Source organism: Tachysurus fulvidraco, chromosome 13, assembly GCF_022655615.1.
Source record: "Tachysurus fulvidraco isolate hzauxx_2018 chromosome 13, HZAU_PFXX_2.0, whole genome shotgun sequence".
NCBI lineage: Eukaryota > Metazoa > Chordata > Actinopteri > Siluriformes > Bagridae > Tachysurus > Tachysurus fulvidraco.
In genome coordinates this window covers 17,089,840-17,117,339 of record NC_062530.1, presented here as the reverse complement: position 1 = coordinate 17,117,339, position 27,500 = coordinate 17,089,840, and the positions used below count along the sequence as shown (strand labels likewise).

At 42.1% G+C, this 27,500-nt stretch overlaps 1 protein-coding gene across 7 annotated transcripts in view; it reads right to left on the bottom strand.

Moving 5' to 3' along the window:
- znf423 (zinc finger protein 423) overlaps positions 1 to 27,500 on the bottom strand; it is a 140,587-nt gene that overhangs the window by 4,369 nt on the left and 108,718 nt on the right. For 3 of the 7 annotated variants that reach the window (XM_027161661.2, XM_027161662.2, XM_027161663.2), the window contains 2 exons: positions 16,072 to 16,203; positions 12,630 to 12,745 (listed from right to left, as the gene is read on the bottom strand). In XM_027161661.2, the coding sequence (XP_027017462.1) occupies positions 12,630 to 12,745; positions 16,072 to 16,203 (248 nt within the window). Of the gene's footprint in view, positions 1 to 12,629; positions 12,746 to 16,071; positions 16,204 to 27,500 lie in introns of those variants that run through there. The other 4 variants (XM_047822508.1, XR_007144707.1, XR_007144705.1 and 1 more) reach the window with 4 other exon arrangements.

Here is a 27,500-nt window from a genome sequence, read left to right as displayed (position 1 = left end):
ATCAGGCCTCTGTGCGCGTGTGTATATACTGCAGGGCCCCCGGCTCCAGGCTCTGGGGTGCCCCCTGGGGACGGTGCTCTATTGGAGAGACTGTAATGTGTTGGCTAGCTTTGTACAAATAGAGAAAGAGAGAGAAAGAGGCAGAGAATGCTACCAGTATGCCTGGATGCACTGTCATGGTCATATGAGGAGAAAGTGGAGATGTGTTTGGTGTCCAGGCAGTAAACTGGGTTGGTTTATGGTTTTTACTGTGTTATGAGTGTCTCAGAGGATAAACACACACACACACACACACACACACACGCACACGCACACGCACACGCACACGCACACACACACACACACAAAGTAACTCCCTAACATTCATTATTATCTAAGCTAACCAACATCCTAATCTAATCCTTATCTGCAGTATCTGTAACACATGTAAGATACCGCAAACATGAAACAAAACACAGTTCTCTTTACTGAGAAAAAAAACAAACACTGCTTACTCAAAACACACTTGTAATGCAAGTCTTGGGGCAGTTGATCAATTCCATCAATAAATGTTTAACATGCAGAACACTACATAGCACAAATTTAAATCTCCAGCAATAAAAGTCTAACAATAAATGTCTCAGGAGAAGAGAGTCAGACAAATGACCTGTGGGTTGTTCTAATCTACCCTACAAAATATATTCCATGGTCTAAATGAATACTGTTCTTGATTTTAGTGCAATTCAATTGAAATACTGGGGGGCAGGTAGGGGGAGGGAGATCAAGCTAGTCTCTGTTATTCCACTAGGGGGCACAACAGAGCAACAAACTCAGATCCTTAAAATCAGCTACTGACAATATATATGCTAATGTACATCATTTTTCATTGAGAGTCAAGTCAAAAAATGTTGACACTGTAATTATATTTGTATCATTTCTTAGCAGCAGGGATAAATACTTTAAAAATGTAAAAATGTAAAAATCTACATTATGGTATTTTATGTCTGACTAAGTAGAATTAGTGTAATGTGGCTTAGAAAGTTTCCTAAAATGAAATGTCTTGAATGAGCCTGAGAAAGTCATATCATAGCCCCAAATTCTGGTCATTCTGGTTGTTCACCCGGTCCTGAAGGTTTCGTAGTGACAGTGCGTCATTAAACCAACACAACATAATACACAATCACAAAACAGAGTCTCATTGCTGACAGGATAAATCATACACTGCCCAAAGTACAGCCCATAGACTACCGCTATAAACGTGAGTTTTATGCACTTATGCACAAGAACGAGTGACGTTGTTGTCCGTGGTGCTCACACATTCAGTACAAACGCAGCAGATAATCTCTGGAGTTTTGTTCTAGCACATATTTAAACACACACATACATTCTCTATGATTCAGGAGGCACTTAATAGCGATGGATTAGGGACTGGGCAGAAACAGGAAGAGGAAACACTAAGGCTGGGAGGAGAGAGAAAGTGAGGTGGGGGAGAGAGTAGCGTTTGTAGCTTTGCTCTCAGGACACAGACCTGTCCCTCTTTGCTCCGTTTTTAACACAAAATGAAAAATCACCTTTGCCGCTTGGTGCACTTTAGTGTGGCTTATTTTTAGACCGGCTTGACAGTCTTCCAAGGGCCGGAGACTAACAGATGGGCTGTCTTAAAGCTTCATATGCTCTCAGCTCTCACCTCCCAGAGACAGGAAACTCACTTGGGAGTGGGCTACAAATAAACGGACCCCTGCCCTGCCCCTGGATTCCCTCACTTCATACACACATACACATATAACTCAACACTTTCACAGGAAGCCTGCACCCTGCCAGGGTCTGTCCCTGTCCCTGTTCTCCCTTTCTCTGCGGCAGTGTCCTGTTTCACTAGAGTGCACCACAACCTGCGCATTGCACACTACTCCAAGGGGACTTCCTCCTGCCCCTATCGCAATTGCTTAATAACGGTAGAACTGGATTCACGCACGAGTCACTCACGTAAGACTGATATGCTCTGCTCTACATCTCAAAACACCACACACGCTGAGTTGCTAAGCTATTCCTTTTGTGTGCGAAAATAACAGTGGATCAGATCGCCCAGGTGAAATCAGACATCATTTTTTCTCCCTCTGACTTGTTTGACACAAAGGAACTGACCTACTGCTGCACATGGTTACCGCCGAGCAGGCTCATCTCACACAGGCACACACTGCCCTCAAATGCTCACGGCTCCACACAATATCAAACACCTGCACATATAGACGCCAGCGCCTTTATCCCACACTTGTCTATTGAGAGCCCATTTTCAGGCCATTAATCATCCAATTATTCTGAACAAATTAGGCAGCTTAGGGATCTACCTTAAGAAATGTATTTCCTAGTGACTAATAAGGTAGTTCCTAAATGTCAACATGTAGTCGAGGAAAGATGTGCAATAAAGCTGCCTACAATTTTCACAAGTAAAATTGAACAAATCATGCTTTTGATACAAATTGCAGATTAAAAAAAAAAATAACTTCAGCTTTCCAGGAGAAGAAAGCAATGATTTAGCATCAATGGCAGGCAATTATTTTTCTAAATACAACTAATGGTCATAAATATTGACATACATCTGTAACTCATGGTTACATTATGTATATCTACACTACACTGTACTATACTAAACTATACTACTCTATACTATACTACAATATAATACACTATACTATTATATACTATACTATACTATACTATACTATACTATACTATACTAAAATACACTACACTAAACTATATATAAGGAAGAGAATAAATTCATTAAATAAGCCAATCACAAAATCTGGCATTACAAACGTCCGGTTCTGTTTACCCACACGTACCTTTACTAACTTTTCAAGATGTGTTGTCACAATCTTTTATCTGTCCAAACTCTTTACAGTATATGCTCAAGAATTCTTAAACAACTTTTTTTTTTCTTTCTAAAATACTACAGCCAGCTGTGGAGCATTACATTACAGCTCTCGTTTACTTGTGCATATTTTGTATACAATCTTTTATTCTCTTCGTCTGATTCTCTCTTTAAACACACACACACACACACACACACACACACACACACACACACACACACACACACACACACACACACACACACACACACACACACACACACACACACAAACACACACACAGAGTTGTGGTACTGGTAGTGAGCTCAGTGGGGCGGTGAGTCTTGAGGGTCCCAGACGGGCCATATCATGGGTGACAGCGCCGCGGTAGGCTAAGGGTAAGCTACGCTACGCTAACTGCATTCTGCTGCTCAGAGACGCACCAGAGTACACACACTCACTTTCCGTGTCACGGATACGACATGCCCGAACCTGTCTCCAAGGAATGGGCCAGTTTGGCTATAACACATTCACAAAGTATAAGAGTTAGTGAGTGAGTGAAAGAGAGAGGGGGGAGAGAGAGAGAGAGAGAGAGAGAGAGAGAGAGAGAGAGAGGGAGAGAGATTGATTCCATAGAACATTCCGGCAGATGCTGGTTGTTGAGTGGAAAGGTGCGAGATCCCTAGCCGCGGGTATGCCTGTGCTCCTGTACATGTGTGTTAGAGTGAGAAGCTGTGTAGGAGAAGTGTAAGGCCCTGTTATGTGTGTTGTGTGCATGTGAGTAAGTGTGAAAGCCAAAGTGTGTATCAGATGTGAAAAAACTCAACCTGTGTGCACGAATGGAAGTGTGTGAAGAACCCCTGCATGTGTGTGCTCTCTGTGTGAGAGATCATTAGAGATCATACGCTCACATAATGTACAGAGTGATTATGGAGTTCTTCAACTCTACAGGCAGCCTGAGCACACAAACACGATGCAACACAAGCCATTACGCTAGCACATTACACAACCTTCCACAGCACACACACTTCTAATGCTACTGTTAAAGGCACAGGATAGGATTCTTATCAAGCATTTTAGGAAAATGTATTATTCCAGAGTGCCTATGAAACACAACTAGAACTCATTTGACTAAATATGGATTTTAGATATTTTTTAATACATTACTTTAATTTATTTCCTGTTGTTTAAAGCACCCACTAATCCTTAATAGTAATATAAAGACCCCTCAGTGTTCATGAGTCATTAGCCTAACCCCGAAGCTCCAGAGAACATGCTAACATTATCTTATACCAATAGTTAACCACTGGTACTAGCTAATCTCATAATTAAAAGGCTCAATAATTAATAATTATCTCAATCAGAGGTCTTCACAAGGCTAGTAAGACAAACATGTGTGTGTGTGTGTTCATTGTTTACAGCCATCTTCTAGAGGACAGTGTTTATGCTCGTACGTCACTGTCAAAGCTGTGACACCTACTGCCAAAGTCTAGCAATCTGTAAGCGTGACAACACCACAGCATGCAGAGTAGAGCTGTAGCACCACTGAACAGCCCTGCTCAACTGTCATGTATAACTGGGGAGCACAAACTACACGCACACTGCCAGAGCAGAGTCCATTTTGTCCCTCCACCCTCCCTCATGTTGTGCCTGTCTCCGGCTCCTCTCAGTTTCCTTACGTGTCACAGAGAGGATGAGGAAAACAGTGTCAGCAGCAGCGAGTAAAGGGCTAAAGAACTGCCCGGCAGATACGAGGACAAGGTATACGGCGTTCCCGATGGATCCTTTCCCCTCTTCTCTTTCTTTCGCTCCCTTTCTCTTTCTCCTCCTCCCATTCTTTCTCTCACACCACTCCTCAAATTATTCAATTTAGAGCAGACGCCACATCTCCCTGTGTGCCAAGCTGCTGAAGTTCACTCTATCTCACTCTCACTCTCTCTGTCTTTCCGTCCCTCTGCTTCATCTACCCGTTCATTTCTCAAACCCTCTTATAGATCATCGTCTCGAGCAGGGGTGCTTCGTGAACAAAGCAGAAGGTGTGTGGTGTGTGTGTGTGTGTGTGTGTATGTTTGTACTTGCGTCGACAGCTACACCTTGTAAAGTGTGGAGAATTTGCAAACTGATGCATACTTCCATCACTATTCATTATACGCACACAACCCCACGCAGACCCACATGCGCAGACACACACAGAGCCCAAACCGGTGTCCTATGTTGTAATAAAATGAATTCGAATGTCTTGATTTTCTCCGAAGATTTGCGCTGCCCCATGGTGAGCGGTTTTGATTTGAATTCACCAGGCCACAAACTCGTCCGAGTCTCCAGCTCAGCAAGAGCGCAGGAACAAAACAACAACAAAACAAGTAAACAACTTAAACATGTCCCCTCCTGCTCTGGCTTACTCTAGTGCCAGGCAGCGGTCCACAGTGTGTGTGTGTGTGTGTGTGTGTGTGTGTGTGTGTGTGTGTGTGTGTGTGTGTGTTTCACAAACTCCCTGACAAACCTCTTGCACACACTGCATCATAACTAAACCTCTTGTATACCATGATATCACCGTCTGCATACCAGAGTAGATGAAACTACATACACAAACAACATAACAGCATAATCACATCACTGCATTAATAAAAGTGTGAGATCATTTATTTACTTTTATTACTGGTTCATAAGAACACTCCAATTATTAAGTCCTTTGCATGACCTCTTTGTGGTTTATTACTTTGCAGTTAAGACGATGGTGGATTTTCTACTCAGATACAGGCTGAAGGATGGGTGTACAGTATGAGTGTATGTTTGATGGGCATGGAAAAAGGAGGGGGCTTGGAGGGTGTAGAGGGTTTAGAGGTGTGTGTGCTCTTCTCAGCCCAGTGCTCATAGCTTTAAACTGGAGCTGCTGCCTATATTGCAGTCCCCAGGTTACACCTCAAGTAGCCAGCCAATCAACAGTGAAGGGGGGATTGGGGAGTGTGTGTGTATGTGTGTGTGTGTTGGGGTTAGGGGTCTGAAGAGAGCCCCCCAGATCCCCATTCTAATAAAACACTGTGCCATTCCACAAGCTAGGGCAGCTGGGACATGGGCAGACAGCCACACGCGCACACACACACACACACACACACACACACACACACACACACACACACACACACACACACACACACACACACACACACACACACACACACACACACACACACACAATAAAGGTCTGTCAGCAACACAAACCCAACAATATTTACAGAAATCATTAACCTAAATCGTATAAAATTTTTAGCTAAATCTGCTCATGCAACATGCAAGATCTCGAGACAGGCATCCTGGTCATTTTGACAGCTTAAGTACTCGACAGAGGAAATGAATTCCAAGTAACCGTGTACTTGGATCCAGAGAACGGGGACAGATTTGATCTTAACATCTCTAAACAGTGTACTGTGCACGAGCCTGTTAAAAGTAAGATTCTGGGTAAAATTTCGTCTCTTAGCTGTGTTTATTTCTCTTCTATGCTAATGTTAAAAAAAGCTTTCATTTAAAAATAGTAAATTGTAGAATGTAGAATTCATTGCAAGGCATTGATTTGAAAAATGAAAGAATGTGCTATACTATACTACAATATAATACACTACACTATACTATACTATACTATACTAAAATACACTACACTAAACTATATATAAGGAAGAGACTAAATTCATTAAATAAGCCAATCACAAAATCTGGCATTACAAACGTCCGGTTCTGTTTACCCACACATACCTTTACTAACTTTTCAAGATGTGTTGTCAAAATCTTTTATCAGTCCAAATTCTTTACAGTATATGCTCAAGAATTCTTAAACAACTTTTTTTTTCTTTCTAAAATACTACAGCCAGCTGTGGAGCATTACATTACAGCTCTCGTTTACTTGTGCATATTTTGTATAAAATCTTTTATTCTCTTCGTCTTTAAACACACACACACACACACACACACACACACACACACACACACACACACACACACACACACACACACACACACACACATGATATTGTGATATTTGTTACATGTGATATTTTAAAGCATTTACTCTTTCATGTATCTTCATTAGGAAATAACTAATAAATCTGACAAAGAAGTTACTCTGAAACTTTAGATATAAAAGGATATAAAGGGCAAAATTAGATATAATACAAACATGTTTTTATTATATTTAATTATATAATGAAATTATATAATTTAATTATATCCTGTGTAACAAAACATAATTAAAACATGTTAGTACACACGCCTCACTGTGGTAAATACCAACATTCATGTCTAGCTAGTTGCTGCGTTCAAGGTGGCATCCTTACAGACTATTCTAACATTTTCTAGTATAAATAGTGTGAGTCATGTGTTCTTATTAACAACTGCAACAAGAAGAAATGCATTTCAGATACCTGAATGAAGCACTTAAAGTATGGAACACTTCAATGCAATCAACCGTCACAGCTTTGCTTATGCAGGGGAAGAGGGGCAGAGCTAGCAGGCAAATGCTAATGAGAAGAATTTTTAAGATGGCATTCAATCTCAATAATTCAATATATTCTACTAAAACTAGCAGCATTTAATTCATATCATCTGCCATCAATTGGGAATCAGCTTATGTTTTCAGTGAGCAATAAAATGCCAATGTTCCTTTCGAGATAACATTCATACAATAGACGGAAGGGTGCATAGAGCATAGTGTATAAAATGTCATTTGGGGACGAAACTTTTGTCTTCGCATTTGCTTGACATTTGGAGTACAAATCTGAGGCAATGGCACATTGTTTCAGTAGTAGGTACATTGTACTTTGATGGATTTTGCTCGCTTTTAGTGTTTCCACATGCTTCAGAGGCCACAGTTAGTGGGCTAGCTACAGCTCAGCCTCAGAGTAAGCCACTTCCTGAGCTCAACAAATGACTGTCATCTTATCTGGGCAGTCTTTAAAAACTGTAACTTCAACATACAAAAAAATACAAATTATTTAAGATTAGTACATAATTCATGTTAATTATAATAATAAGTATTGTTATAATAATTCTAATACATAAAACAAATTTGTAAATAATGATAGTAGCTCTAACAATTCTTTTAATGAATACACTATGCATCTGCATTAGTGAATTCATCTGTCACACACACACACACACACACACACACACACACACACACACACACACACACACACACACACACACACACACACACACACACACAAACACACACCATTCTTACATCATTTTTTGTGAGATATGACTCACATGACTCAATTATTCAACACTTTCAGGTTGTCAGGAGGAGAGAGCAGGTATCAACAAACAAACAAGCACAAAGACCATTCCCAACCAACACAATCTCTGGCAGACACACCACACGCTCACCCAAACTGCTGACTAGGGTTAAATATTTAGCAGTGCTAAAAGAGACAGCATACACACACACACACACACACACACACGCAAGGGTGCTGGTCATGGGGGAGATGCAGCGCCCCCTGTAGGACTGCAATATAGGCAGCAGTGTGTAAAAATGAGGAAGGCTGTCAGTGGATGACAGCAGAAGCCACGGAGGGGCCAACAATGGGGCAGGATGGAATGTGTTGGGAAGAATATCTAGAGAAACAAAACAACAGCTAAAAGAAAACACTCCCCCTCTCTCTCTCTCCCTCTCTCTCTGTCTCACACACACACACACACACACACACACACACACACACACACACACACACACACACACACACACACACACACACACACACACTCACACACACGCACACACACACACATGCACAGTGTAAAGAAAGTCTCTGAAGTTTCCAGCAAAGGAGCTAGGATCTGGCAGAGTGGGTCTTGCTGCGCTGATCAGGGCAAAGCATCACTTATTTACCAGCTTATGACTGCACTATTTATGGGACACAGGGGAGTGGCAAGGGGGGGGGGGGGAGAGAAAGAGAGAGAGAAAGAGAGCAGCAGAGTGAGACTAAAATATGCATGTGGCTGCAGAAAGAACACGAAAGACAGAAAAAGGAGAATAACAGAGTTAGAGACTGTTAGTGTTGGTGTGTGAGTGAGAGGCACAGGGGGAAATGGGCTATGCAGGAGGGAGACAGCATGATGCAGTGAGTGTCCTGCAAAGGCTCATGGGAAGATGGAGCATTAACAGAGGCCGGCCAAGAGAGGAATAGGGCATGCAGACTAGGTTCCTCCATCCATCCAGCCTTGTTAACACACACACACACCACACCACACCACACACACCACACACACAGACACACACACACAGACACACACACAGACACACACACAGACACACACACACACACACACACACACACACACACACACACACACACACACACACACACACACACACACACACACACACTAACTACACTAAGTTGAGTTCAAGTCAAACTAAAGCCAGATGGTGGGTGGCATTTAAACATTACACACAAATGCAAAAATAAGGTATAACTAAGGTATATTGCTTTTAATGGGTCTTAATATAATTCCCATCTACACCCAGATTTTTGTGACAATAACAGTGTTAAAAATGTAGACAAATAAAATAGAATTAAATTGGCTTATCAGGCATGCTATTGCGATGCCCAATCAAATCAGTTCTTCATGCTTTTTAACCAACGTTTGTTTGTGCAGTTTTAAAATACTAGCCACTTAATCATCTATTAATTAACCACACAATGCTCGCTGCATGATCATTTGTAAAAGACTAATTCACATCTAGTGAACATGCCAGAGAATGAGAGAGGATGGCCAGACAGGTTTGAGTCATAACTTAAATAACCATGTTAACAATCTTTCTTAGAAGAAAAGCATCTCAGAAAGAACAACGTGTCAAATAAATAGGAGACAACAACAGCGGACAGACTATATCAAGTTGCACTCCTGTCAGGCAAGGACATAGCAGGAATCAGACGTCGCAACTGGACAGTTGAAGAGTAAACTTGCCTGATCTTTTTCCAAATTGGCAGCTATCTAGTTTCACTGAGCCTGTGCTCATTGCAGCTTTAGAATCCTGTTCTTGGCTGACTAGAGTGGAACCAGATGTGGTCTTCTGCAGGTGTTCCTATTAACTTGGCCAGTGATTGTACGATATGGATAAATTAATTCTCAGAGTTGTAAGTAACTAGTTAGCAAGTGAGTGATGTAGATTATTCATACTAAAATGATGTGATATTACTATTTTACATTGACAAATCCAGTTAAGAAATAAAGAGACTGCTAAGCCTTCACTTGAACCACAATCCTAGCTGACACACCCACACCCATTGGTTGGCCTGAAGCTCCAGGTCTGGCATGGACATAGGGGGGCCATAAGGGGACAGAGGGATGGAAGAAAAGATAGAGGAGGGAGACTGCACCCACTGGGTCATCGGCTGGAGTGAATATCTTGGCCGTCCAGCCTCAGGGCGAGGTGGACAGTGACCGACAGGGTCCAGCGCTACTCCTGCTGCTAAATGGACTGACCGGCCATATGCCCAGCACCGGCGGCTCTACATCACTGTCACTCCATGGCTGGGGGTGGGGCTACATGCGGTGACCGAGAGGATGGGGGGCTTATGGGAGATTTAGGTCACACCCCCTCCTATTGCCTCCCTGAAAAGATTAAGGTAGATGTATTGACATGAACAGGCTATTAACCTCACATCTAACTACCAACACTGACTCCACCTCTCCTCTCCTACATATATAAACCCTGGTGTGTGCAATGTGCAGCCTGGTGGCCTATTGCTCAGAAAGATGAATGCAGCATGGGCCAGGGCAGGATGAAGCTGACCCCAGCTACCCACTGGAGGTTCACAGAGCTGAGTTATACCCCAGCATGCCCTCCTCAATCTGTCTGACCTATAAGCAGCACAGAGAAGAGTCAAAGTATTCTATTAGGGACTCAACCTAGTATATAGAACTCTGCGCAAAGCTAATGACTATTGTATGACTAATCAAATAATTATTTTCTGTGAAAAATCCAGATTACATAAAGGGTATTAATGTTCCATAAAATCTATAGAAACTTCAGACCCTAAAAAAGGGTCTTTAGTGGCAGCTGGCTAGAAAGCTCAGTAGTCATTAATCACAGGGTTTCCTTCTCCTTCTCATCCAGATCTATACCACTGCTGAGTTTAGTTCGAGCAATACATCTGCCATCTGAAAACTCAAATAAAGTGAAGTGTGCAGAGTCAAGCAGAGTGCTGGTCACTACAGCGGCTACATCTTAATCAATAAGAAAGTAGGAACTTGCTAAGGCACATTTGAATGTTTATCCTAATGAGACTAAAATGTAAATTCACCCAAATATTTTACTACACATATTCACAGAGAGTGTCCATTTCAGAAGAAATATAATACATTATTTAACACAATAAGCTTAATAAAGTTGGGTTGTGAGGCCACCACTGTAATTCAATTTAAAAAATAATCATGACCCCTGGCTATGCTTCACAAACTCCTAGGGGAGTTAGGAGTGGTGAAGGGGGTGAGTAGGAGAAATCATGTTTTGAGATGTAACCGATCATACCACTAGATTAGATCTTGTTATTACTGTTATTATTACTACTAATAATAAAGTGTATCAGATATTTTCCTTAACATTTTAAATTGAATCTTGGTGAAGAGGGCTTTAGTGCCGAGCCTGAAGGAGAGCACTTACTGCGAAAATATTTCCACCGACATTGGTGATTTTTCTGAACATTTCAATCGTTTCTTTTTGCTGTTTATTAAGTGATTTTACTGCCAAAGCACTTAATGAGATAAGCTAAAGTACAGGTGCATGTATGTAGGTATATATAGGTATTTAAAACCTTATGTAACAAAAGACACCTGGTGTGTCTGGTAGCCATAAATTGTCTTTAGGGCCTGTGTTTGTGTGGGTGTGGGTGTGTGTAGAGAGAGAGAGAGAGAGAGAGAGAGAGAGAGAGAGAGAGAGAGAAGGAGAGAGGGAGAGAGAGTGGGTGTGTGATTGAGTCTCAGCATGACCAGCAATTAGGAATCTCAGATAAAAAATTCCCTGTGACACAGAGAACAAGACAGAAAGAGAGCGAGAGTGGGCCTCATCTAGAAAGGAGTGTTGTAAAACTCATGAATAACGTTACAATAACTCAAGCCCATTTCTGATGACCTGTCAACAATTCACGCTGAACACTTGCTCTGTGCACCTGAGCGTAAACCTGTTGGGCATAGAGCTGTCTGTCTAGGATGTATTCTACACCATGGCAGCCCCCTCCAACCACACACACACACACACACACACACACACACACACACGCGCGCACCTTCCTTAAACAAAAAGTCTTGCTGTACTTCAATAAATGAACTCAACAAAGCGTAGCTCCTGTGTGCTTAAAAACATTAAGGATACTATTCCAATACTTTACCAGTATAATGACTGAAGTGTAAAATAGCTTGTAAAATGTGTGAAGTGCATTTCTGAATAATAATAAAATAATAATAATAGTAGTAGTAGTATGTTATAATTCATATCCTCTTCACATTTCCGGAAATGTAATTTGATTTAAAACAACATATTAAAAAATCATGGTGTGTGTTATATGATGTTTATCTGTAATGTTATACATGTTTATCTGTACTATTAGGTCAAATGTGCTTAAATCTGCATCTCTGATGGCTTACATGACTCTCAGAGGTCTGGTGTGTAAACAACCTTCACGCACACAGTCACATGTGGACAGCAGTTGAACAAGAGCAGGTGATCAGCTACCAGCTTGCAGGAGGAATCTGGAGTGTAGAGGTTATTGAGAGTAGACCTATAGAGTGACTAACCTGCAGCTCAGTCTGGAAAAAGAACTTCTGCGGACACTGCGAGCAATCGTAGATCTTGTCTTCCTGCCCATGTACGGCGAAGATGTGCTGCTGCAGCTTATTGGCCTGCACGAACACTGGAGAATGGACAAAAGGAAAAAAATAATCACTTTCAGAAAACTTTCAGTCCCTCTATCAGAGAAAAGTGATGACAGACAGTGATTGAGTTGGTGGACATCACCAAAGACACCTACTGTACCTTTAGTGCAAGAGAATGCAAAAAGTGCATGAAAATGATGCAAGTAGACACATGGGGTAAGCAAAAAAAAAGGAGATTTCTCTCTCTCTCTCTCTGTACAGTATGTGAGAAAGAGGGATGATATAAAGTACAAAAAAGGTGAAGGGATGGAAAGTGTAGGTAGACTGTACTATGCCCTCAAGGACTTATTTATCAATAAATCATCCCCCACCCTTTTCCCTGAGATTTTCAGTTCTGTTCCTGTGTTTCTATATATTTTTCCCCCATTTCAGTAAACTTAACTTGCAATGTATGTGTAGAAAACATGAATTATTAAAACTCCCTGGAGGAGAGCCAGTCTCTTACTTATTCATAAGCCACACAGGAATGGTGTTAAACTTAAAGAAAAATAAAGACCTGCATACCTACACTGTGTGTGTGTGTGTGTGTGTGTGTGTGTGTGTGTGTGTGTGTGTGTGTGTGTGTGTGTGTGTGTGTGTGTGTGTGTGTAGGGTATAGAGAGCTGGACAAAGCATGATAATCAAGAGGACAAAAATGAGCAGGACAAATTGTTGGACAACATGACACTCCAGGGAGATGGAAATGGAAAAACAAACTGTGACTCTGACAAAAAAAGACAAGGAATTCAAGAGTATTTAATAGGTCATTGGTGTATGGCTAATACGGCAGAAAACAGAGGGCCGGGGAGAACAGTCAGACCTGTAAAAGCAGTCAGTAATGCTGACAAGCTCAAATAATGATTTCTGATTCCCAAACGTCAGCTGACATGACAAGAGGTTGAAGTGACTTTCAAAAGTGTCTATGAACATAACAACACACACACACACACACACACACACACACACACACACACACACACACACACACACACACACACACACACAGAGTTGTTTAGCTAAAAGCACACATACAGTGAGGGTTCTGCCCTGGAGAGAATGAACGGATTACGTCACTTCTCTATAAAGCTCTCCTTCATTCTCTGACCTCTGCTAATGCTCTCTGCTACACACACACACACACACACACACACACACACACACACACACACAGATGTGTTCACTTTCGAATGCTCTCTGCCACACACACACACACACACACACATGGCACAAAATTAACCAGATCTGTTACAGCTCATGCCATGTCTTTTAATGGTTCCGCTTTACTGCCAGGTGAGTTTTATTTATCTGAAAAAGCAGAACTGTAGTTTTTAAGTGTCTCCTATATCATTATAAATATCATCATTGGCTACTGGTTATTAAAAGCAAGTAATCTATTTCAGATTTCATTTTGAAGTTCATGATTGCGAGTATCTTCAGTATCTGCTGTTGTACTTGATAACAAAGAAAGTAAAAGAAAAAGTAGAAAAAGTAGGAAATGCTTCTATAGTACACGTCAAGGCCTCTTCTGACTCATTGTGAAGAATGAAAGTGCCTACAAATCAGCAAGCTTTACATTCAGAAACATGTCTGCTGTGACTGTGATAATATGAAGTTTAGTTTCTTAGTGAAGATGATAAGAGTGATGGATGAGCCATGGCTGCATGATGCTCGGTTTTCTTTAGCATATTCAGGCATATCAAGATGTGCAGAAGAGTGCATTGGTTGTCCTGAAAGCATAATTTGTCATATTTTACACACTGATTGATCTGTATATAGGCAGTTTGTGCCTTCCTGAAGGACGCCCAGTGTACAATTAGGTTTGTTGTTTCACCATCTCTCATCTGATTACAATACAAACCTAACAATTTAAATGATCTCTGTTTTAATGCTGAATTTCTGCTATTGCACTATTCACTATTATTCGAAATATGATGATCATACTCAGAATTGTTTCAGCTTCTTCTCGCTCTACTCCTCTCACTTCTCCAGCAGGCTAAGTTGGGGTAGCCAGAGTGGCACGTTCTGCCCAGGAGGCTTCTGGTCCCAGCAGACCTCTCAACAGGGAGGTCAGAACTCATTAACTTTACTGTGAGTGCATCGGGAGAGCCGGACTGCCCGGGACACCCCGACTCCTCTACGCTGACCTTTATTACACCTTTATTATTCCTCTGCTTCCACATAAGATCCTGTCATAATATTTTCTTTCTGAATTATGTCCATAGAGAAATATATCCTGAATGGTAAAGTGCAGTCATTTTATTTTAGTTTTTTTCATTTCACTCGGATAATATTCAGTCCTGAAGTCATAGCCAGACTAGAAATGTTGCAGTCTTTAGAAACAGGCCAAGATGGAACACTCTCCGATTCACTTCCTCTATTTTGTTAATTAGCCATGATTTAGCTTGGGTTAGCAAAGACACATTAAAAGTTCAAATTCATATTCAAGTGTAAAAGCAAAATTTTGTTAGCTGTCTATAATTAGTATTTTGTTGGTAGATGGCCTTGCTTGCTAATCTGTTTGCTTTAATTGCTAGCAAGTCAGCTAACCATAAAAAAGTAAAAGACACCTATATTATATATTACACACACATATAAATATATATACACTTTAAGACAGTTTGAGTATTATATAAAAATTCTTTCCTCATGACTGCCTACTGATAAAATTAGTGCCTCTCAGACCTTTTTGTAAGACAAAACACTTTCTATTCAGTTTACAGCTCTGCTATTAGCAAACAATGCAAACGCTCACCACACTTCACATAAATTTATTAAACCTGATTTGCAAATTTTGATCATTTGTTAAATTACATATTTTTAAATGATGCTGACACAAAGGAGCCTTCTCTGAGCTACACAAGGCAGTTCATGCTATATAAAACTTTCACACCTGTTTTTCTGCTTATCCACGCAGCCTCGTCTTAATATAACCTGTTCAATTAATTAGCTAATCAAGGAGACACAAAATCTAGTAGAAGCAGCCAGCAGAGAGGATACGAAAAAATTGTGCATCTATTAAGAGCAGGTTAAAAACAAACTCATCTGTTTAATTGCACACAATTAGGGCATGTGCAAGAGAGCATGTAATAGAGTACGTCTGCATATCCATATGCACAAAACCTGAGCAACTGCATGCAATCATGCGTCATTAACCTACACGAATGAGCGCAAATACCCACATGTATCAAGTGAGTGATCAGTTACTGTAAATTATTGCCCTGTGATTTCTGAACATGTGTAGGTGTATGCAGATGTCCCACCCACAAGTGCCTTCTCTGCCCCTGACCCTATGCCCTCGAACCCACGGGGCAAGTCCCCCCCTTACCTGTGAAGCAGACGGGGCACTTGAAGGTGCCACCCATGCCCTCGAAGCTGTGCTCGATCAGGTGGCATAAGAGCTTGGCTGGAGAGTCAAACATCTGGTTACACAGCTTGCACTCGTGATTGATGCCTTCCTCTGCAAAAGAAGAGCCCATGATACAACAGGTTACACACGCAGCAGTGGGGTCAGGCCAAGACAGAGAAAAAGAAAAGGGAGAGGAAGAGGGAGAAAAGGAAGAAATAATCTCATGCACATGCAAACATCTCTAATTTAAATTATTCTATTAAGTCAGAAATGATGTTGAACTTAGTGGCATTATAGTGATCAATGAAATAAGTGCCTTGCTCTCTGAACTCTGCAATGTCCAGACTGACCATTCCATCCCCACTGTCCTCCCTTTCCTCCTCCCTCTCCTCTCCTGTCCTCCTTTGCCCAGTGCTGTCTTTTTCCCGACCGGTAATTGCCTGCCACCCCCCAGCACCATAGGCGCTGTGCCTTCCCCCCTGCCTGCAGCTCTATTTTAAGCTGGCCGAAGTGACATCAGTGGCCCCCTGCCTCCAACCAGAGTAGGACAGATGAAAGGTAGGCGTTGGGTCCTAGCTGGGTGCCTCCGCTCCCTTCTTATCACCCACACGCCACACAGACCTGAGCGCTGCCCTCCTGCCGGCCGGCCGCTGCATCAGCCTGCCCATCTCCAGACACCCCACGTCAATTCCTCCCCTCTCCCTTCATGAAGATACAGGGTGGCACAGAAGCCATAACGAAATCTGGCAAGCTTCAGGGGTGTGTGGGGTTAATAAACTCTTCAATCAACCACCCCTGCCATCCCATACACCTCCCAAACTCTGGTCCGAAAAACACGACCTCCAATGATTCTAATCTAAGCGCTGTCTCAAAGGCCTGAGCAGGGGAGCTCTAATCCTGTCTGAAAGGACAGGGAGGGGTGGGAAAGCAGGTTAGCTCAGCTAGGTGTGGGGCTTAGAGCTTTTTTAAGATAGATTGGCAAGAACAGAGCTCTGGTGTGTCTCCTCATAGACATCAGATTCTGAGACGAGTCCCTTTGTATAAGGGGCTAGAATCAGTTGCAATATGGCATTCGTGGGATATTTTGGATGAGCTATTACTGTGTAGCAGGATGAGAGTCTTTAAATGAGATAAAGAGAGAAAGAGGAAGAGAGGAAAGAGAGTACAATGACTCCAAAGAGAAACATTGGTGAAATGAGAGGGAAATGGGGAGAGGAAGGGAATTCTGCTAAAGAAAGCAGAAAACAAAGGGATAATTGGGCTGTCCAGCCAAAAGTAATGGCAGCCATGGGGCCTTATCTGTGTGTGTGTGTGTGTGTGTGTGTGTGTGTGTGTGATAAAACATGCTCCTCTCTGTGAGCCCTGCTGTGGTTTGATCAGCAAGTGTGCAACATGCTCCATCATCTGTTTTTTAGCCTCTGCTCTAGCACTAAGCTTTCCACTCCAGTGTGTGTGTGTGTGTGTGTGTGTGTGTTTGTGTGTGTGTGTGTGTGTGTGTGTGTGTGTGTGTGTGTGTGTGTGTGTGTGTGTGACACATGTAGGGAATGCTTGTTACCATCAACCAACCCCATGGTGTCAGGAAGAGTATTTGATCAGTACAGCTGACATGCACTGCTTTGGGAGAAAGACTGCAGTGTACTGAGGGGAGCCATCCTATAGCTAAAGACCAAACACACACACACACACACACACACACACACACACACACACACACACACACACACACACACACACACACACACACACACACAACCAAGAATGTAAGAAAATGAATCAGGCCATAAGAAGACAAGAGAATCCTAATGGAGGACACAGGGAGATGTTGCCAAGGATGTTGCTACCAAAGACACAATCAAGCCAAAGACAGGGCTAAGAAAAGTTCACAGCCTCTTTTTTCTCTCTCAGAGGCAGGTGGAGAAAGTGTTCGAGGTGTGTGGAAGTAAAATGCATGCCTGAAAACACACTGTATTCAATTACAGCCTCTGCCAAGGAGGAGATTGGCTGCATGTAAAGGCATAGGGGATGGAGAGATAAAGTGATTGATGGATCGATCAGCTAATCAGAGTCAGAGGACTCCACTGGAGTCGCATCATCGGCAGGGCACAGACGGCACAGCTCGATTGAGGAAACAGCGGGAAAATGTTAAATGCCTCAAACACCTTTTAAAGCCGTCTTTAATCTCCTGGCATTATTACAGAGAGCGGGGCAGAAGAGACCTGACTGCTCTGTTAGGGATGCCACAAGCAGAGGAGAAACCAGCATACCGAATGTACTGTATATATAAAACACGATGACCTCTTTAAGTGGTAATAGTGATGTTAAGAATTTGTTGAAAACATTGACTTACACTTTATCTTTAACTGAGTTTCTTTTTTTAAATATACTCCCATTCTCAGGAATTCGAGTGCTTGCTGAAGGACTTGATTTGTTGAGATGCTTTACTGAAGTGCACTTTGCTCTACAGTTGCACTGCCACCTGCCAATAAACTCAATGTAAAATTCCGTAGTGCTGCTTTAGTGACAAATATTTAGTTTGGAGTATTTTATGTTTAAACTTTGCATGCTGCATGAGTGCATACTGGTTATAAGTGTGCACACACACACACACACACACACACACACACACACACACACACACACACACACACACACACACACACACATGGTAAACTTATAACGTTTTATTATCTTATTATCTTATTACTAAGAGGAGTAGCATGATGAGGAGTGCAGAAGCAATCTGTAAAAGGCAGTTTTTGTGTATTATTCCACCAACTAAGCATGCCTCCATCATGCACAAACACTGCAGTGGCTGCCGCTAAACCTTGGCCAATGTGCTTCCAGCTAATTGAGCAGAGGGAGCCAGGTGGAGCTCTGGCCTGCACTCTTCCCCTGAGACGGACACGTCTGTACTCAGCTACTGTCCTCATCTCCCGCCTCTTGTCCTTTACTCTGCTCTATCTCTACACTATGTTCCTCTTCCTGTCCATCTCCCTCCACTTCCTTTCCTGCTCCCTCACCCTCTCCCATTGCCTGTTCCTTTCTCTCTCCTCCCACCACCCCCTGTAGCATGCTCTGGCACATAAATGAGCTGTGCGGATGGGAGCAGTGGTACCCGCTGGGCTCGGCCCCTCTCACCACGGCCCTAAGGCCTGCAGCTCCAGCCCCAGATTGATGGACCGGATGGCGAGCGAGAGAGCAACAAGAGGGAGGGTGGTGTGGGTGGTGTATGGGTTTCGGGGGGTGGGGGGTTTGGTAGGAGCGATAGGGGCCAGGGCGAAAGAAGGGGTGGAGGCAACTGGGCTTCTCTAGGGGCGAACTCAAGGTGTGTTGCTATGGCAACTCAGAAAGAGAGAGCAGGGAGAAGCGGCGGCATGCTGAGCTTGACCCATGCCGGTGGGGGTGGCAATGTGGGCCAAAGCGGGAGTGTACGTGCACACACACACACACACACAAACACACACACACACAAACACACACACAGTTGCAGAGCTAGAAGGGTCTCTGGAGCTACTGATTCCTACTCACTCACCTCTTCCTGTCTTTCTTAGCACTAACACATAAATACACAGAGTACTGCAGTGCTGAGACAATCCCACAAGCTTCACACACACACAGCCACAATGTGAATTAATCTATGCCATCTCCTTAAAACAGAAGTTTCCATAGTCCCACTACATATTAAACATGGATATCACATATGGTGCACTTAGTGACTCAACAAAACATACAAAACACACACTGCCTTTAAGCACAAGAGGTAAATTTGCTAACTCACCCTCCCTGTCTCACACTATCTCCCCTTGTCTCCATCCCTCCTGGCTGCGGGTCTAATTCGCACGTTTCCCATTATCTGCAGCAAATATTTCCGAAATGCTCTCTCTTGTTTGCTCCCTCAAGCTCTCTCTCTCTGGCTGCCAAACAGGATGGAGTCTCCGGCTTCGGATAGTTTTGGCAGCGGCGGACGGCATATGGAGCTGACCAGCTTGGAATCTCCTATCAGATTACATAACAGTGGGATGCTGGATCCCTCCAACACGCAGAAAACCGACCTTCATGCAAACAAGCAAACAAACAAAGTCTCCTTCCAAGGCACACGACGAAGCCTCCTTTTTTTCCCTTTTTCTCTTTAACTATTCTGACCTCTCGAGGCCTCATGCATCGGAAAATTTCTTGGAGGTCTATTTTGGATTATAGAGCTAGATTCACACCATCTGCAGCTGTTTATGTAAACAGATGCGAATTGGAATATATTACATGTCCTGGATCATGTTAAACCTTCAGTGCTTTTACAAAGCAATTACTCTTCACTTCTCAGTTTAAACCCTGTTACACTATAGTGTCCTTCTCCAGGGAACTTCATTACCCATAAAGCACGACAGGAGCTCTTGCAGCACAAATGCACCGTCGAAACAACACTCGTACTTCTCACACTTTTATTCATCTGACCATGAAAAGCCACTTACAAAGAGCCTTTTTTTAATAGATCAGGTCCCCTCAGTACTATTAACTCCTCCCCACCTTTCAGTATTTCACCAATCAGTGCACATCTATGGATCCTGGTCTCCAGCAAGTCAGCCTGGTCTGGCTGCGGCTGCCTGCTGACCACCCAGCGTTAGCAGAAGCAGTCTCATTTCCACTCACAGACACACACGGACACACACACACGGACACACACACACACACACACACAGATAAGTGGGGCTGATAAAGAGATGGCACACTGTGAGGTGGGCAGTGGCCTGCAGCCCACTGCAATCAAAGCAGTGGAGAAATCAGCCAAAGGCAGGGCTTGAGCAGAGCAGGCTGCCTCAGTGCTGGGCATCGATACAACACACTGACCTTGCCACGACCGTACAAACGGTGACGGTCAAAAAAGCAGGGCAATGTGTTACTGCTTTTTTTGATGGCCAGTGAAATGTCAGTCACTAGGTCACTTATTTGCATGCTCACACATCACTCTATCTGTATATGCACCTTTTGACTGAATCTTAGATTCTATTACATACCTGCGAGGTTGTAATTTGGATGTTATGTAAAGCATCTAAATAAAAAGAGGCCAATCAGTGCACCAATGAAGCATCCACTTGGTAAAGTCTTTATAAACAACCCTTTTTCCCTGAGTGCTATAGACATCTATGTACATCTCTGTTCAGCCACCTGTCTGACATTCACAGCATCTGTATGTCTCTTTCTTTCTCTCTCTCTCTCTCTCTCTCTCTCTCTCTCTCTCTCTCTCTCTCTCTCTCTCTCTCATACCTCTCATACACACACACACACACACACACACACACACACACACACACACACACACACACACACACACACAATATTCACAAGTCAAGTCATGCACTGAAATGTTAAGCAGTTTCCAAACATTTTAACATTCCAAGTTTTTGAAGTGAATCAGTAGTACAACACAAACCCAGTAAGTGTGTCATGTCCCGTCTGTCACAGCAACAGCATCATGTGTTCTTTGTTTGTGTCTGAGTTCTGTTTTGGTCCCATCTCCAATAATGCGTCGATTCTTCCCTCTCTTATGTTGTGTATGTAAAACATCTGTGTGTCTTGTCATATTTGTAAAGTACATTGCCATGGTTTCTCTAGTGTTCTTTGTTTTCTTTATTTTCTCAGTTCTGGAGTATGACTGATTTGTGGAAATGCCTCCAATGGCATACAAGTTCCCCTCCTCTCCTGTGTACCTTTTGTACATCTGAATTAAAAGTAACATCCACTCGAGGACACATCCATATCAGGAAGATTTCCATGTCAACCTCTTAGCAATTAACCTGGAGCAGGTACTTCTGGTGCATCGAATTTGTTTCTGTAGAGAAGCATGAGATATTAAACACACTGATAGTTTCTTTCTAAAACTTTCCGCCATCATCATGACAGTCTATTGCCAACTCGAAATTTTAATGCTGGCTATCTGGCAGATTGTTAATTGCAGTAGAGAGAGTAATTATGGCTCTAGTCAGCGGTCAGCTGTGTTTGGGCCAGTGTTGCTGGCCAGGCCTGGTCTGTACGGAGTCTTTTTCAAATCTGAGGACTGGTGCTTGGTGAGGCCTAAGCAGCATGGCGTCTGGACTGGCTATCACACACACACACACACACACACACACACACACACACACACACACACACACACACACACACACACACACACACACACACACACACACACACACACATTTGATGCACAACCTTTAGAAAATGTGATGCTTTTAAAAACAATGACACAGCTGCATTAAACATCAGTAAAACAACAAATGACACTCTAAAAGTGACAGCACAGTCGTAAAGACTGGCAAACATTTACAATATGTACTGTATGTGTGTGTATAGACAAATATGTATCTAATCCTATACTCCTGGGTACATAGTGGGGCTTTTTTTTTATCCCAAATGCAGCTTGAAAGCAAATTCCACAACAATAGCTCATTGTCGCCTCAACCCATGAGGAAACGCCAGACACCTGGGACTTTATTTCTGTCCTCCCCTCTTGATGCAAACACATATGCAGTGCACAATATCCACATAATTACATCTGTTGTACATTTTGTGTATTCGCACAGAAATGCAAACTGCAGCTAGGTCCACTTTGTTCAGTATGATAGCCCGAGTCGACTATGCCTGCCTGCTGCCTGAATTTTCCTTTATGTTTCTGTGTCTCCTTTCTATCAGGACACCAACTATGTCTTTGGTCACGGTTGTGAATTATCTGCCTGCAAAGGAAGCCAGGAAAAAAAACAAAACAAAAAACAAGGAAATATGAGGAAGCAGCAGGATGCTAATAATGCACCTCCAGCTGTTCAAGTTAACCTGCAAATGTGTCCATCTGTACCTCCAGGGAGAGAGAGAGAGAGAGAGAGAGAGAGAGAGAGAGAGAGAGAAATAGAAAGATCTGAATAGGTAAACAGTAGAAGAGCATAGCAATGTTGCATATTTAAAGAGAAAGGAAACAAGAGAAAAAGAGAAACAGTGAGATTTGGGTGGTGTGTGTTGGGGTTGTTCTGGCAGTAAAGCGGCTCTGTGTAACAGTAGGAGTGACCTTGCTGGTTTTGGAGCGTCCCTGTGCCCGCCCTGCCTCTGGACTGCCTAGCTGGACAGCAGCACACATACACACACACGTGCATGTGCACATGATCAGGCTATATATACAGTATATATGGTTTGCTAAGATAGCTAACACAACATGTCTGATGCATGTAAAATAAACTACGCAGTATAAACTCTTTTACGTTTTAAGTATATACAGTACAGAGTTGAACACTAAGATCTATATCATTATCGATTTGTTCATCGCTTCTAGCATTCATCAGTGTCAAATTCTAACCACACGGCGCCTACTGACTGAAAATATTTGGTAAGTGGTCTCAGCTTTAACCTAAAACCCGAGAATGTCAGATCTTGTACAACCATAACAGGGCCACACATACACTGTAGCAGTCTGCTCAGAATGAACCTCCACTCAAATAATAACCTCTCAGCAGTTATCCTAAGATTGTCCCTTTCCATTGATTGAGAAGAGGAAGGGTGGCTGGTAGCAACTGATGGGTTGTATTGCAATGTCACTATCTGTATCATTAGAGACTCCAGCCACCTGAGCCATGGACTGCCCTCGCTTCTACCATCAGGCAGCATCATATCCTGCACCATCCGGCTCCTTCTAGCAGACCATCAGACTGTTGAACTTCCATGCACTGCAATTTATCATCCATCCCTTACATTTATACTGGACTCTGACTGAAGGATAGTACTGACATCACACTCTTCCTCTCATGCAATGTACACTTACAATGTCTCCCACTAGAGCAATGCTTGACTGCATATTATGTTTACATTGTTTAAACTATAGCATTATTTTTAGGAATGCATGAATAATTTAGAGTACTCTATGTGCAATATCTCCCACTGTGTCACTTTATGACTCCATACATTGTTTAGAGTTTACTATTATTGTACTTGATCACTTTGGCTGTTTCCGCACTGGGTAAGTGCTGTGTAAGAGTGTATACATCGACAGCACAGTGTACCGTATATAGACAATTAAAGCACCCTTAATGCACATGACAAAATTAGAATACAAACTCGAAACTGAACATATCTGTATTTGTTCTTCAAATCCGTGCCCCAAATATATTTTTTTGAACTAAAATATAGAAAGACTGGATAACATAAAAAAAACCAAAACAAACAGAGGTAGACATGCCAGCACTGTCAGCATGGTCTGCGAATTCTGGCTCTAACAACTCCTAATCATACAAGTTCACAAATTGGTGGCAACTAGTGAATGATTTAGTGCATTAGACTACTGTTAACCCTGCTCGGTGAGTTATTATATTTTTTGTTTATACCTGCCTGCAATATTTTCTAACAAATTTTGTTTTTCTCCAACTAGCCTAATTTAACCCACTGTGAGATCTGGCCCAGTTACTAAGGACCATTGCACCTTGGTCTCAGTATAATATATAACCTTTTCCTTGTGCCTGCTTGAAAGAAAATTCCTCCAACTTGCACAAGTTTTTGGTTGAGTATTGTATGATTGCAGTAATGATGCACACCTCTACTCTCAACCAGATACCAAGTGAAACTTTCTAACAAGATTAAAAACAAAAACAAAAAACAACTCAATATCGTATCAGTATTTCTATCCGTTTATAACTTCAGTCTCAATCAAATGTTTGTATTTGGTCACAAGACTTGGAGGTGTAAAATTAGCCTGTACAATCTAAGCATTCTTGAACTTGAAGAAAATTTCAGAAATGTAATATGCACATATTCATACGAAGACCAAAAAAATGGAAGAGAGAAAAAAAAAAAAAAAAGGAATGGAAAAATCTTCTGATAAGTACTATGGCTCATTCTGCATTGTGGAGACAACTGTCATTTGCTAAGCCTCTTTGCAAAGTGAGCTGGGCCTCTGTCTCTGATGTCTCTGTTATTCCCTGTGCAGGGTGCTGCCTTTGAAGTCACTTAATGGAACGGGTTTCTATCTGCAGATTAGGGAATAGGGAATGAGAGAAAGTGAAGAGATTCCCATCCTCCTGTAGGATGATGGAGAAGTCTGCCTGCCTGCATTCCACTTCCTCTGTACACAAATATCTCATCATACCTTGATCCACGTGTATGGAGTTTGTGAGCCAATATCATCTGACATACTACAGCTTCTCACCCTGCTCAGGACTTTTCAATGATTTGACAGTTATTTAAAAAAAGCACCCCCAAAGACCTTAGAAGAAATCCACTATGCTCAAGTACAAACACAGCAATAAATACACTTAACTTAATGATTTCAGTGATATCTAATTGCTGTAAATGGGCTGTGTTTTATTGTAAATGTGGACAGATCACTAAAAGTGGAACGGATCTCAAATTCTTGACTGATGGCTACGGCAAGCACAGAGCCGTAAAAACACTCAAGATTACTCGGGTCTGTCAGCCGGATCTAAGTGCTCTTAATATAAGGACATGTTAAGGAGACACAGGTGACCCATTCAAACTCTACCTCTGCCTCTCTTTAGCACCTACTCTGTTGTACCTGAAGGTTAGGAACAAAAAGAAAAAAGGAAGAAAAAAAATCCATACTAATATTAATATCAGTATGTCAGAGACTGGGATTATTAAAGATGACAAAGTTGGCATGCTCAAAGAAGCTTCCCCCTGAGGGAGTGACAACAAACCTCCCCCTGAGGGAGCCATACAAAAATCAATATTAATGCGCATGCATTCACAACAAAGGAAGCGTGTCAGCGGTCGTGTTTAGAGGACGCTTTTCATTTTAACTTTGTTGCAGCCTTTTTGTCTCTCTTCATCAGTGCTTGGCCCCTCTCCATGAAGACAGGCATGTAGGGGGTATGTTTAGTCTCCAGAGTGAAAAGCAGTCTGTAGACTCAAATGTCACCTGCTTGTGCATACTCCAAATATCTAGATGATGATTATATGTTTAAGCATTAATAACAGATTTAAAGTCTGTGTGAAATGGATTTTTAGACAACAGCCAAGTGTTTGAGATATGGCAGCACACACCATCACCATATCTAAACCAACCTGACAGTAGCTTGATGAGCTAGCTAAATATGGAGAAGAACGAAGAGATAAACAAGAGCCTTCTGCTTGTTCTTACTGATGAAGAAGCCCTGATGGTGTATAAAGACAATATCACATTTTACACATCAGTCTGCGGAAATGGCATATTCTGGCACAAGAAGACACTCAATGTGTTTAAAACACCTCTGAATGGTATCTGTCACATAACTCTGACCTCATGCATTTTCCTTTAAATGAACTCACTCAAAAGGGAATAAAGAGAAAAAGGGGAAATGCACAGCCAAAACATATTGAAGAAGCATGTTTGCTGCTAAAAAGCTACTACTGTAGATCAAGACGGTCCTGGGAGCAGAACATACATGAATCATCTAATATTTTAGTTTGTTTACCTTTTATTGGTTTCCACACGCCTAATTCTACATTCATACACACAATGATTTTATCGGCAGTCATTGTGCTATGAAGTTGCCAGTAGGTGTTCCTACTATTGATTGCCATAGTAATAATGTCTCTGGGCACAAAAAGCATTCCAAAACAGCTAAAATGAAACTTTTCTCTGCATTGTAACGCTCCTTAAAATGTCCACATCTAGCCGTCAAAGGTTGCTGAGGCTTATGATCATGACCTCATGATAAAGCAATCTCTGGTCAAGGCAAAGCTCTGTATGTGTGGACACAGCGTAAGGGTGTGTACAAAGTACAAAGAAGTAATTGGTTAAAAACCAATTGTGATGCACTTTAAAGCAGATTTTATAGCATGTCTGAAACATAAGGACGTGTATGAAAGCACTACTGTTTCCACAGGTGCTGGAATGAAGTTCCCCTAGCTTTCTAAATGTCTGAGTCACTGGCTATGACTCACCTCTATACTAGGCACAGAACTACAGTAGATCTGCTTTAGACATTAGCTGATATGGTATTAGAGTATAAACACTGACTGTTCAGATCTCCTAATAGGGTCTGTGTTTAGAAGTGCAGTTGCTTCTACAAAACATAAAATCATAAATTACACAGCCTTTCTAGAAATTAATTACCTTAACACCATGCAATATCACGATGTATCACACATCTTGTGCATAAAACATCTGGAAACAGCTGGTGGTCAAGTGTTATGTGCTGATTTCCATACTATGCTCAATATAGCAATTGGATTCCAAGCTGGCTAACTGGAGAAACATTTTACTGCAAGTAGAAATGCATGTCATCAAAACCTGATAACGATGCGATCCAGATACAAGATGCATAGCAGAGAGGAAATAAAGAATTGAGCCAAGGATACAGAGCAAGCTCAGGGCTTTCCCTCTTTACCACTCAGCTCAATGAAGTGACAAGGTGTCAGTACTTTCACCGATGACCACA